We start from the raw sequence: 14548 nt of genomic DNA, 5'->3' as shown, positions 1-14548 counted from the left end.
ACTTATAATTTGTTGATTTCCAAGAGTGTAATTTGCCATGGGGGCAACTACCCCTCTAAGACTTCTGTTTACTCCCCCCCCCTAGGCCTTAGTTCCCACCCTCCGCCCAGCTGAGATTTAACTTCTTCAAAAATCTTGTCAAAACTAAGATAAACCTGCATAATTCAAGCATCCATAGTTATCTTTAGTATATCTTCACCTTTATGGTATTCTTTGGCTCATTTTTTAGTTTTCACTGTCATTTTCACATGATTTGAAAAAATCGTCTCCAATTTTACTCCCCCCCCCTCTCTCTCCAGGAATTTTGACGAAATTACGCCATTGTTGATTCCCAAAGACAACTAAACCTTCAAAGGAACCCTACAACTTTTAAAGTCGTTTGGTGCCGTTTATTTTAGCTTAATTTTGGCTGATTTTTAACCCGTGCTTTTTTTTAAATTTATTGCTCCTACTACCAACAATTTCGTAACTGCATAAGGAGGTTTCGTTCCTAGAAAAATGAAATCTGGAATTTCCTTATTTTCGAAGACATGGAAAGTTAAGTAAGTTTTCACTTTTTTTTGGATTACTTTTAAACCCTTTTTTAAATGTTGGTACTTGTCTATTATAGCGACCACACTCATGTTCTTGATGTGAATAAAACCGGTTTCTCTGTCTGTATTCGGAGATAATAGACTTAGTCTCAGTGAGACAAACTACCCTGCAGGTATATTTAGTGAAATATTTAATATATAGAGTTGGTTAGGTTAGGTATTTAATATAATGCATTCTGGATAGCCTGCTTTCCATAATTCTTGGTTGTTCCATACATTTTTTAGTAAAGGATTATATTTTCATCATATTTTGGTATATTTCATTAGGATTAACCTAATTCCACTTCTGGACTGTGGTCACTATAAGAGACAAGTACCAAAATTTTCATTTTAAAATCCTCAAATAACATTTTAATTTTCAATGGCTCTTGCCTAGTCCATTGAGATACGAGTTTTGTTTTTACGACGGAGTTTTCAACAAAAGCCCATGTGAAGAAGGCCAATATTCATAATTACCCATATTTAGACACAATTCCCTCGCTATGCGTTTATGTTTGGTAATACAGTAGAATTACTGCTAATACTACTACTACTTTCATCCCATTGCATCACCAAGACACCTGAGCCAACACAGCTGCGCATACTGCTCCACTCCAATCTATTCACAGCTTCGCTCTTTACCCCATGCCATGAAGTTCCAATGAACTTTAAATCCTTGATCATCGCCTCTTCGTGCCCATTAAGGGGCTACCTGGTTTTGGTTTTGCCCGAGATGGATTGCCAAAAAACACAATTTTTAGCATATGCCTTTTTTTTCTTCCATGCATTTAGTCAGCTTTGTCAGTTTTGTGCAAGGTTTGATGGTGACAGGTTAGGTTGGTTTAGGTCAGATTAGGTTTCTAACCCATTTCTGATATTCATAATTAATCATAATCTAACCTAACTTTAACTTTTATCATCAAACCTTGCATGAACTGACAAAGCTGATTGAATCCAAGCAGAGATAAAGGAATTTCGCACATTCACCGATGAATGTCGACATTGCCCAGGTTTCGAACATTCACAGTAACATATACACAATCATTTTTTTAAATTATGGTTCTCAATTAACTATACTCGTCCTATAACCCCTTATCAAACTCTTCTATAGCAAAATTACCTTGTTTCCAAAGCCAGCCTTCTCGATCCGGGTTGAAAAAAGTTAGCATTAAGTCATTGCCATCATCCTCAGGGATTTTGAATGGCTCGGCCTTGACAATATCATATATACTCTGAAAAGAAAGATAAACTATCACAACCTCTAAGGGCGAATTGAAGATGCTTCACTACTGGGTTTCCATGGCTCGCAACAACCACATGGGTACAAGTAAAAATGGGTACCCCCTTTTTGCAGATTATTAATCAATAATTATGCAGAAAGAGAAGGTCAATACAATAATATGTTGGCCAGTCTGTCCCATAGAAATAACATGCTTTTTTATTCCCACCCCCTCCTGTTACATAAAAATAGCTTAAAGCCCAAAAATAGCTAATGAGAGTGTGGATAAAATATTTTTATTTGAAAACTTAGACAGTCATATGTAGCGCAAAAAAAAAGAAAGAAAAATCGGAAATTTAATTTTTAATGAAAAGACCACAATATGCAGTTATGCCGTTTTCGGTAATATCTGCGCCAAAAATAAAGAATAAAATAAAATAAAAGCTGGTTAAAAAATCAGCAAAAAATATATAACATGAAATAGATTCGGAAAGTTTTCTTAAAAAGTGCAGTAGTCTTAGAGACTGCAAATGACAGAATGTTTGCGGACGACAAGCGGCGGTTCAAAGTGGCAACACCGACGAAAATATGGCATTTCCCTATATATTTCATAATTTGGAAACTACCAAAAAATACCTAAGATAAAAGCTGTTTTTAAGCGGTTCAAAGTGGCAACACTGACGAAAATATGGCATTTCCCTATAGATTTCATAATTTGGAAACTACCAAAAATAACTTAGATAAAATCTATTTTTAAGTATAAATAGACCTAAGGTCAAATGTTTTGCATAATGATACCTGTTTTCTATCAGAGCATTTTCTATGGAGTGGCAAGGGGTGTAGCTCCGGCATTTTTATTGGGGGGGGGGAGGAGTGCATATCCGGATAGTCAAGGGGCATATTATATTTTTTCTCCAAATTATTAGGGAGGGAGCAACTGCCCCCGGGCCTCCCCACTCCCAATCGGTCCCCCAAGGAGTGGCTATATGTATTTACTGTATTTGTGAGCAGTGGAATTATTGGGCATAAATAAATGGCGAACAAATGAATATTCAGAACGTAAAATAATAATATAAAGTTTAATAAAAGTTAAAATAGGGATAAAATCCTTTTAATAGACAGTGATGATAATAACAGTGATAGAAATTCACAAAAATACTAGATATTTCGGTCACATATACAGTGACCGTCATCAGTTTTACTACTGATGACGGTCACTGTATGTGTGACCGAAATATCTGGTATTTTTGTTGATTTTTTTTAACTGTTATCATCCTTACTGTCTAATAAAAGGATTTTATCCCTAATTGAACTTTTATTTATCGTCATAGAAAGGCAGCTTGGTCTCCGAAATTATTTACGTCATAAATATAAAGTAGGTTTATTATTTAAAATCATGCGCAATTTTACTGCTTTGATATTATTAGGGAGGCCCTAGACAGTCAATCATTTTGATCAAAAGTTTCCGTCAATGGGTTGACGTGTGCTTTAATCAACCTCCAATCAACCCTTCAATCTAGGACAAAGCTAATCTAACAAACTGCTTTTGGTCAAAATGATTGAGTCATTCAAACTTTCTATCAATCACCGTCAATGGCGATGCACTAACAGGCTTCTAGACTTGCAATCAGGCTTGAGTCAATCGGTTGACGAAAGTTTTTGATCAAAATGATTGACCGTCTAGGGCCTCCTTTACATTATATCAGTGGATTACTTTTAAATAGCAATGGCTATGACGACAGTTTTTGTTCATGGCTGAATACCATTATTAGTATTGATTTTCCAATAGCTCAAGAGATATTATAGACTACATAATCAAACATCATCTTACAGCGAAAGACACCAAATACTTTGTGAGCCTAAAAATTTATCTCTAATTTCTTTTCAGAGGAGTCCAATGTCTCTGGAGTCCCGAACGGTCATTGATGTCGCAACTGGGAAAAACCCCAGACACTTTTTTCATCATGCGCAAAAGCAAAGGACAAATGTCGCATTTTTATAAGATAATAAGACAGCACAATTTCTGTTTTCGAGGACAAGTTTGGGTTCAGGGATTCAAAGAAAGAACAATCTCTAAAAAATGTATATCTAAATTCAATTACAGTTCAATAAATTATTATGAAATATAGCAATATCAGTAGGTCCTATCTATATTAAAATCGAAATACAAAATCAAAATCTCTCAATCATGTATGTAGTAAAAACAATTATGTTGAGCGTTCATTTATACGTACATTTCTCATTTAAGAGGGAACGCTCTTTTTGGAAATAAGTAAAGTTGATAATTAAATGTGAAATAAATAAATGTGAAATACATCCTCTGATTAGGGGAGAGACGATTTATTTCAAAATATTCCGATAAATTTAATAATTACTTTTTGAACTTTTGGACTGAATACTGTACTGTGTAATGCGAATACTCATCGATAAGCTCTACTAAGGGGGGGGGGATACCTGTTATATTTCAAAAATTACCTGTTTTTGGCAATTTCATTGAAAAATGGTTTTTAACTACTTTCATAAAACAACTGAAAAAAACCCTCCCCCTGATTAGGAAAATTACCATCTTAGATTTTGAAAAATAAATTTGCCCATCCCCCACTATTTCTACGAATTGACGCTACTGGCCTGCACCGTATTCAATTTAAAGTCAAGTCTATTTTTCCCAATATTTTCTGAATTGCCACCACCTCTTGAGGGAGGTAACGGCAGGTATTACCGCATTGCGAAAGGTATTCTAAGCCTTTACAGGGATTATAAAACAAAACTGCTCTTAAAGCATCAGGGGGGAGGGATTTAAAATTTAGCGGAAAGAGCAGTGATAAATAATCTGGTTTACCATAACTACCCTTTCAAGATTCGAAGACCGACCGTTAGTCTAATTTGACCACCCCGGGTAAAAAAGAAGGGCAACCCATGCAAAAATTGTGATTTTTTGTTGTTGTCCCAAGGGAGGAGGACTGTAAGCATCTAATTGAAGGTTATCAACAATGGTGATTTAAAACGGTGTGCTTTCAATTTTATTTAATGTTATACTCGAAGGCTTCCAGACTCTCTTATAATTTCCAAAATTAATCTTAATGATTATAAATTAATGTTTAGTTGAATCTGAAAATAAAAAAAGAACTTTCCAGGTGAATTTAAACTGAATAACCTTTCACTAGACAGTTTCTTTAAAAATATTTTCCGATTACAATTTTTCGCTCTTTACTGGACTACACCTACTTCTGCAGCTATCAAACAAATGGAATTTACATTTATTTTACAGATATAAATTATTCTATTACGAAAATATGCCAAAGGCAACCAGGCAAAACAAAAATGCAATTTGTTTTCTGTTGGTTTTAAATTTACGTTTTAGCTCCTTTTTCCCCCTCCAGAAAGTCTTCCACAATTTAAAATTTTTAAAAACCTGGACAATATTGATACAACTTTTCGGGCTGTGTCTCAGTAAAATTGCTTGTTTAACCATTTACGAAAATGATTCAAACTAAACTTTTGCTTTTAAATTTCGGTCGTTAATTTTTTGCTCTTCCAATGTCCTTGAGATGATTCTTTTTTCTTGAACATGCAATCTCTAAAACAAATTTCTTTTTTTTCAGAAAAATTCTAAAAAAATAGCCCCACTCAAATGTTATATTCCTCGGAAAAAATGACAGTTTTCTTTGTAATGCTCAGCATTGGCGCCATAAGCATTAAAACTAATGGAAAACAACAAATGCAGACAGCCCCCCCCTATCCGATTTCATTGTATAGAGCAGGGCTAGAAAATCAAAGAATTAGAAAATCATGCTCCAAATCGCTCAAGTACCATAAAGTACCAAGACCTCTTGTAAAACAATAAAAGCAAATGACCCTTCTCTAGCTGCTATAAATTTAAGACCCCTAAATTGTTTGAGATTTTTCCAACATCTCTTGTAGGGTCATTGAGTACAGTAAACAGCCACAGGTATGAAAGTTATCACCACTCCAACAAGTGCTATGGACTTTTAAATCAGAATTGGAAAATAAATTGAATATACATTGTTAGTGGTCCAACAGTATGGAATTCGTTCATCAATCAGAGTGTGTATCAAAACTTTAGAACCGTATTAAAATACGGTTTTTCCCCAGGAATTTGGTAATATTGATGCCTACTACAAAATACTTGATTTTAATTCATTTTAATTGATTTTAGTTTGCCTCTCAATTACTAAGACTTATCTTTCTTGGCTTTTTCTACAATTGGCCATATCTTGATGCCTAGTGCAAAATACTTGATTTTCATACATGAATGTAATCCAATTGGTGGCTTTTCAATCATTTTTTTGCTTTAGCGCCACTTTTCTCTTTCCTTTAGCTTTTCTAGCTAGAGTTTAGATTCAGGAGTGTCCTAAAGAGAACAGAACGCTTGAATCAGATACCTACGGAGAAAAAGGGGGTGGGGAAGAGAGGGCAAGGATTCAAAACATATAAAACAGCCAATTTTATGAAGCACATGATAAATTAGATTGAAAAGGGCTTGAGATTTGAATCTAATTCCGTTTCATCGATTTGAGAGGGGGCACAGGCCAGAAGACAATCTTTTGCCTTTTTGGCTTGCCTCCTCTCCATTATAAACAATGGCGTCGTTTCAGGGAGGAGGGCAAGGGAACAGAGGCCCCCCAATAATTTCGAGAAAAAATTGCTATATAATTCATGCCCCTTGACCCCTCTTGCCTCCCCCCTTAATAAAAATGCTGGAGCACAATAAAGATTTTCGTTCAAGGGGAAAAGTGGGTAAAACCAAAATTTTTGAGGTAATTGTCTAATGATCTCGAGTAAAAATAAGGCCTGAAATGCTTAAAAATCTTGCGTGGCATTTTTCACCTTTTTTTTAAGAGACTGAAAATCACCCCCCCCCCACCTGTTGATAAGTGAAAGATACGCACTCCTTGGCTTTATCTAGTTAATAAATTTCTGCTGAAATCAGAAAGATCTCTTTAATGCTCTTTAATGGGTCGTTATAGATCGTCATTGTCAGCTTTATGATATGAAGCTGACAAATAGAAAATGTAGGCTACTTTATTTAAGATGAAGAAAATAAAAGGTATTTGTCACTCCAGCGCAAAAAGGTTGAAAACACTTGTATTTCCCATGAGAACAGTTTTGACAGGTCACTTCCTTTTCTGATAACTGGTGTTTTCTCAAAAACGGATGCGGCTTAAATGGTTTCTAATCCACAACTGACAGGACAATGATGCCACAGTTTAAGTTCAAAACAGTGAATTTCCTTTTTTTTTAATTTAGATTTATTAATGACTTGGATTCCAGAAAGCTCCGAAATTAAGGTCTTCAGTCAGAAAAACGTAGTTTTCAAAACTGAAACAGAATGCTGAACTTTCTATATATTTTTATCCTCGTAGGGACGGAGGGGGTGACAACATATCCAATATTTTGTTCGGGGGGGGGGAGGGGGTAAAAAAACGGTACTTATCGGTTATATAATAAACACACGAGTATTTGTGACGCGCAATTTCTTTAACAAGATAATTCCTTTGGCTCGCTAGGCAAACAGGGGTTTCTCACTCCGTGAACAATATTTCTGAATGTTTTTTAGGGTTGAAGGGCAAAAAAAGGTACCAAGGTTAGGTTACGTATTTAATATACTGCGCTCTGGGCGGACCCCTTCCATAATTCTTTGTGGTAGTTTTCATAATTTTGTTGCTAAAGTATTATATTTCATCCTATTTTGCTTTATTTCATTAGCATTCAGCAAACTTCACTTTTCAAGTGTTTATTATATAACCGATAAGTACCCAAACAACTTTACAAAACGTATAAAAAATTATTATATGCATGTTGTTACTTTCTCACGAATAGAGACAAAAACTAGGGAGGGGGGTCATTCCCAGAACCCCCTTGTAAACTGCCTTGGGTGGCAGAAGTCGGGGTGAATTCGCTCCCTCCTTTGAATACTCTTGCTTAACAAATATATATATATAAACTCTACTTTGACGCTCAAACATCTAAGTATTGATCCATAATGTGTCCAAAACAATTGACAAAAATAGAAAATGTCTTAATATTTGGAAAATACACAGTACTGCGTGTATATATATATAAACTCTACTTTGACGCTCAAACATCTAAGTATTGATCCATAATGTGTCCAAAACAATTGACAAAAATAGAAAATGTCTTAATATTTGGAAAATACACAGTACTGCGTGTATATACACGCAGTGCTGCAAATATACACGCCTGCTAAACTGGAATACGTTCTTTGAAGGTTTTGGCACTCAAACACTTTAGAACAATTTTGTTGCCTTCCAACCTTGAGCTATACTTCAGCCACACTGATTAGGAAAGAATAAAAAATAAAATATATTTATTCTATTAGATATATAAAAATATAAATTTACTGCACCATTTCCATTCATATATGATTATATACTTAAAAATAATCAATTTCCAATTTAACTAGTGTTTGTGATAACCAAACATAAATCACAAGGGCAAACTTTCGAATTTGTTTATTTTTAGCTTTTTTTTACCAACCAAAACTGCATAAGTGCACGTAGAGGTAAATTGAATTCCCAATTTTCTCAAAGGTTGTATAAGTTTTCTGTTAACCAATTCAAGCAATCAGATTTCGTTTTCACTACACCTTGAGCAGGGCGGATCCAGGATTTTTGTAGGGGAGGGGGGCAAAATAGTTGATCCGATAAGCTTGCGTTAGGAGCAAGTTTAATTAACGCAATCTTGCGTTAATTATGTAAATTATACTACTTTAGACTACGTTAGGGAGAGCGCGTGCACCCTAGCCCCCCTGGATCCGCCAAAGACCTTGAGTAATGGTATTTCTAGATGTCAGTTGAAGAGGCACACCACCAGGTGCTGACGAAACTAAGTTTCACTTGAAGAAACAGTAAAAAGAAAACAAGTCTGCATACCTCAAGGATATCCCTGGGGAGGTCTTTTCCATCGTTGATACCTCGGTTCATGGATATAAATTGTTCAACAGATGGCTTGTCCTTCACACTCGGATTGTGTAAACTTGTATTCAACATTATCACAGCAAAAGACAACACATAACACGTATCTGCAAACAGAAGTACATATCCATATTGAGAATTAAATCAATTAAAACAAGTCAACATCGAAAACGCTAGCATAAAGCGCGTTAAATACAATATAGCCAATAATAAACTGTATAAAAATATTATAATTATAGCATCACAAAAATATTAGACTGCATCGAAAACGCTAGCATAAAGTGCGTTAAAAAATATAGCCAATAATAAACTGTATAAAAATATTATGATTATAGAAAATTACAAAAAGAATATAGACTAAAATTTCTAAAACTATTATAAAATATTATAAATATTAAATATAAAAATATTATAGGCTATATAAAATCTAATATTTACCCCCGGTAATTTGGAGAAAAGATATTATATAGCCCGTGCCCCTTGACTCTCCAAATGTAGACCCCTCTGCCCCCCCTCACACACACAATAAAAATACTGAAGATACGCCCCTGATTATAGGCTATATAAAAGATATCATTTATAAGCGGAGATATTGATACAAGTCCACTAGACTTTCTTCTTCTCTATTACAAACAACGAATTCATTCTTAGCCGCGTCAATTGAAGAAGGCCTTAAGTTTTTGTCCCCTCCTAATATTCTGAAAAATTACTTTTTTGGCGTTCTTATTCAAAATAGGAAAACATCAAAACTGCATTCAACCTAAATCTTGAAAAGTATATCTTGCTCCCATTCCCTATATTTTTGTGAATTGATGCTCATATATTCTTCTTATTAAAACAATTTCTATATAAAAAAATAAACATGTAAATGAATAAATGTTTTTTTAAGGAATAAAAGAGTAAATTTTCAGGCACGAGTCCATTGAGCCTTTTTTCTTCACTATATTGAACAACGAATTCACTATCCTTGATAAAACAGTTTATAATTAAGAAATAAATAAGTGAATGAGAATTGGCATTTGAAAGCGATTCCACTCTAGAAAGCTTTCTAAAAGGGAGAAGATGGACAAAAGAAAGCCATAAGTACGGAGCCTCTTTCCGATTCCTGAAAAACAGCAATGGTGGGAAATTCCAAGATTATGGTTAAATACGCAGTAGGTATTTAGGTATTTTGGCTCAAGGAATGAACATATTACAAGATATTATGCATCAGCATAAATAAGTAGAATTTTACATTAATAGGAATGTCTTTTTTTAAGGGAAGATAAAAAAGAAGGCCTGTTTAGGGTCCTGCAATGAAGTATTGGCTGACTTCTCTTTAGACCAAGAGGTTACAAAGTCAGATCCCACTACTTCGTTATCATGCCTAAAAGTGGTATCTGACATTTCCATAATTCTGAGACAATTGCCAAAAACCGTTTTCTAACTTGTTAAAGAACAGGATTATAAGGGTAATATACGTTCAAACACAACTCCTTCGTCCTCAACTACATTACACTGCTGCCCCCCCCTTTGGGAACAACTTAGAAAAGAGTTTTCGGTAATCATCTCAGAAGTGTAGGGGAGGGGGTGAATTGTCACAAACGCGACTTTAGCCATAAAACGAGCATAAAATTAGTTATCTTAAGATGCTTTTATTTTGTTCCTTCTGGAGAGACCCTACTCTGCAAATTTACCAAAGATCATCTCTACAATTCTGCTGCTCAATAAACTCTAGAAACCTGTTCAGGAAATTAAAAGGTGGTAAGTGACACTTTGTGTCATAGCAATATTTCTAACACCCTATTAAAGGAACAGGTTCAATTGATTAGTCCAATACTATTCTCTGTTTTTGTAGGGAATCAAAACTGATACCTTATTTTTATTATATAATAATTAGTATTATTATATATATATATATAATAAATATAATGATAGTATACATAAATAAATTTACATTATTATATCATACATTATTTATATTATTTTATTATTTAAGTAATTCCCTATTTTAAGTTAATATTCCATCAATATTCCCAATTAGTTTCTATTGACAATCAGAAGTTTGTTGAATTTTCAAAATGTGTTATATCTTCATGTTCTTAAATATAGGAATACTTGGAATTTGGAGCTGTATATACTGAAATTATGTTTGTTCCTTCGAGGCGAGGACAACCGAGGATCTCCGGCCATTTTTTTCGGTTTTATCAGCCGCATTAACGGGCGTAAAAAAATGGTTCCATTTTCGACCCCGTGGAATATACTTCTTTTGGTTCTACAACGGCCAAAATCCAGTTCTCGTAAAATTTATATTGTCTAACCAAGGGCATATTATGAGATTATACCCTTTTTCATTGGTGTTAGACTAGGTAAGGGTATAATCGAAATAGTAGCTCTTTCCGTTTTTCTATAATTGGGTTTTCGCTCTGAAACAATCTCAGGAACAGAACATATTTCTGTGAGTAATCAAAAGAAAGTCGCCAAATAAAATCAAAAAAGAGAAAAAAATTGGCAAAGGATGTAAGAAAACTTTAAAAAACAAGCCAGGGTATTGTTAGGATTGCACGTCTGCCAGGAAACAATTAGTAAAATGAAGGACTGGTTATTATCTTACTTATTTAACGAGACAGAAACTGATAAGACTAATATTTTTTTATATCGTTTAAAATATATTTCATGGTTAAAAAAAACGATATACGAAATGGGGGTTGGGTAAGAAGTGGAAATGAGCTTTACTAAAACAATAAACCATTTAAACACTTGACAACTAGCCCTCAAAGAAGAAAAAAAGCTCTGAAGACGGACGGCTTCAAGAAAAAGTATCCATAAAATCATATAATAACTCCACAAAAAAAAACTCAAAATCCAATATCAATCACTCTTACCAAACATAAAAATAAATGGTTATAGCAGGGTAATACAGTCAAGATGGTTATGTTACTCAGTATAGTCTAAGTAAAGATATAAAGGAAACCGAAGCTCGATGGGATAGAATAAAGTGTGAAGCTCTGAAAAGATTGAGGTGGAAAAAAAAGCGCGCGTAGCTGCTCTGGGCTTAAGTGGCTTAGCTCTGCGATGAGTCATTATTCGTAATAGTATTACATTGTTTATACAGTTGAACAGCTCCTCCCACTAAGTACTTATTTGGGACCAGACATTGGTGTTTTAAGTAAAAAAGAAGTTTCTTCAAATGATACTAACATAATTAGGACATAAAAAAATTATAAAATAAATTGAGTGAGAATAATTTCCTTGCGACACGTGGGATTGAACCTCCCAACCTTCGATAAGGAAACGCAGCCTTTTCCACTACTTCATTGCAAGGTATTATAGATAATTCTTCTATAACTTCATTAATTTGCTGCTTTGATCAGTAAAATTTTAATGGCTGGTGTACACAGTCTAACTAGGATGAAAGTGAATATATAACAAGATCCCTTTTTTAATCTTCTTTCGTAAGTTAATAGTTGCTTCTGGAGCAAATTAAAGTTTTAGCCCCAATGGGGCCCCAAAAGGTAATAGTAACTAAAAGTTTAAAAATATATTTCTAAAAAACTGTTTAGCGAGAAAAAATAGCCATTTATAACCGGAGAAGGGGCTTGGAAAATTGCTAAATGTTGAATCCCCCTTATTAGAAATTTTTCCGCTAAGAAAGAAGACCCTAAAGAGGAAAGGTCATTTATGAGATATATACGTTTACTATTCTTGGTACTTCTGACTACACAAGAATCAGACCGACTAACCGCAAACACTGCCTGCATCTCTTTATTTACAAGGTAGTATATAACTAACAATGGAGGATCTACAAAAATGGGAAAATAATTGCCGAAAATTTGCAATTTTTTGTTGTTGCAAAAATGGAAAAAATAAGAAGAAGAATGAAGAACGAATTCACACTCTCAACGAAACTTCGGATCCATTCGATTTTAAGAGGGAAAGAATTATAAGAAGTAAAATAAATTCTAAAATAAATAACCTTCTCTTAGTTCTTCTAAGTTTTTCTTTTTTTTTTGGTTGTCAACTTAAGAGAAAAGAATTGTAAAGTAACGTCAAATTCTGGAATAATATTCTCTTGCCCCTCTAAGTACCTGTTCGTGGGCAACTTACTATAGAAGCACGCCTCTGGGTACCCAAACTTTCCCGGAACAATATTATAATGCCCCTCTGAGAACCAGACCCGTGGGCAACTTGCTTAGAAGCAGGGGTACCGTTTGGAGGGGGGGCTAGGGGGTCAATTGCCCCCCAGTAATCTGGGTAAAAAATTATATATCCCATGCTCTTGACTATCCTGATATGGACCCCTCTTGCCCCCCCCCCCCAAATAAAATGCTGGAGATTTGCCCCTGCTTAGAAGGACAGTATTATGATTAGAAAAACATATATTTAGGGCTAAGTAAATATTTTGAATTTTGGCATGTTTTCAAAAAAAAAATCACCCTGGGTATCCCCAGGCGATCCTGGAGGAGAGAATATTCCCCTTATCGTCCTCAGAAATTCTAAACATTAATATCTTACCGGTGCTAGTAAATATATTTGTGTTGAGTTGGCAGTATCTTTGGGCAAATGACTCCATCATTCGATCTATTTTCTGTGCCTCACCAGGAAGACGGAAACTCCACAAAAACTGTATATAAGGAGAAAAAAAAAACAATAAAATTTTGCAAAAAAAAAACAACAAATAAAATAAGCGTTAACTGTAAAAAAACTGACAATTCACGAAGTTTCTACGTTGTTAATTTATTTATTTATTTTTAAATCTAGTTTGTCGTTTAACAATTACTCACAAGCACCGGGTCTACAAATTTCAGACACTTAGAGGGAGAGCTTCTCAAACGAAAACCAGACACAAGAAAAGATTAAAAAAAAACTTCAGGTAGGCCTACATATATTAAAAGTTCCCTCGAATTTTCTTCGCCCGTTCTGCTGACCAGAAGAGCCATATTGAAATCTGCCCTGTAAACACTCAGTTGATTTTAATCAAAAATAAGAAGATATTTAACAGGACAAAATTACCTTCGATATTCCTACTTTTTTTAGTATCAAAACATCCTATGATATTTAGTTTTTCAATTTTATACCAAAGCAAAAACATAAGATTCATAATTACCAAATTCATTAATAAAAATACCACATTTTACGAGTATAAGTATGAGACCTTTTCCTGTGGCAACGGAGAAAGCTAATCAGCTGAAGAAGAGTCGGATGGACTTCGCAAAATTGTACCTTTTCGAACTAGTACCTTTCGGCACAACCTCGCTCAAGCTCTGCGGGTGATGAAGTTTCCCTTAGGTAGGTGTCTTGCAGCATCTACATGCCTAACTATGCAGGTGAGATCTCCAATCTCTGTGTAGAGGGGGATACCTAATCATCGCAGAGCCTCTGCTGATTCAGATTCGGCAATTTTCTTTTAATCTAGAAGGGGGGAGATCTAGGAGGTCCATTGCTCATCCCCTTTCCTCCGATTGAGACGTCTTATATTAAGAAAATCGATCGCCCGAAGGGGTGAATTTCTCCACATCCACCTTTGTACAGATATGACGCATACTGATTGAAATACTACGTCAAATGACAACACGAAAAGAAAGACAAAAACAAAATCCATTAGTTTTAACATCTGGCAACTAAGCTACTATATCAAATTACTATAATTAGCTATACTTAACTCAATAAGGAAACTTGAAAGGAAATTTACGACATAGTTTCTGGCTTCCTCGTTGTTGGCAATGAACACGAACAACTTATAAAACCAAAAGATACGGTAGTTATACCATATATAGTAGACCTAAGTCATAAATTCAATCTAATTATGATTAATTATCTGC

At 34.6% G+C, this 14548-nt stretch overlaps 1 protein-coding gene across 1 annotated transcript in view; it reads right to left on the bottom strand.

Moving 5' to 3' along the window:
• Window positions 1–14548, bottom strand: part of LOC148940382 (cytohesin-1-like) — a 73469-nt gene that overhangs the window by 6035 nt on the left and 52886 nt on the right. The window contains exons 5-7 of the mRNA XM_089105829.1: window positions 13242–13350; window positions 8706–8854; window positions 1693–1804 (exon numbers count right to left, since the gene is read on the bottom strand). Coding sequence (XP_088961955.1) covers window positions 1693–1804; window positions 8706–8854; window positions 13242–13350 — 370 coding nt within the window. The remainder of the gene's footprint in view (window positions 1–1692; window positions 1805–8705; window positions 8855–13241; window positions 13351–14548) is intronic.

This window comes from Artemia sp. Qi Xiang Cuo, chromosome 20, assembly GCF_049724085.1.
Source record: "Artemia sp. Qi Xiang Cuo chromosome 20, ASM4972408v1, whole genome shotgun sequence".
NCBI lineage: Eukaryota > Metazoa > Arthropoda > Branchiopoda > Anostraca > Artemiidae > Artemia > Artemia sp. Qi Xiang Cuo.
This window is presented reverse-complemented; position numbering and strand designations above follow the sequence as displayed.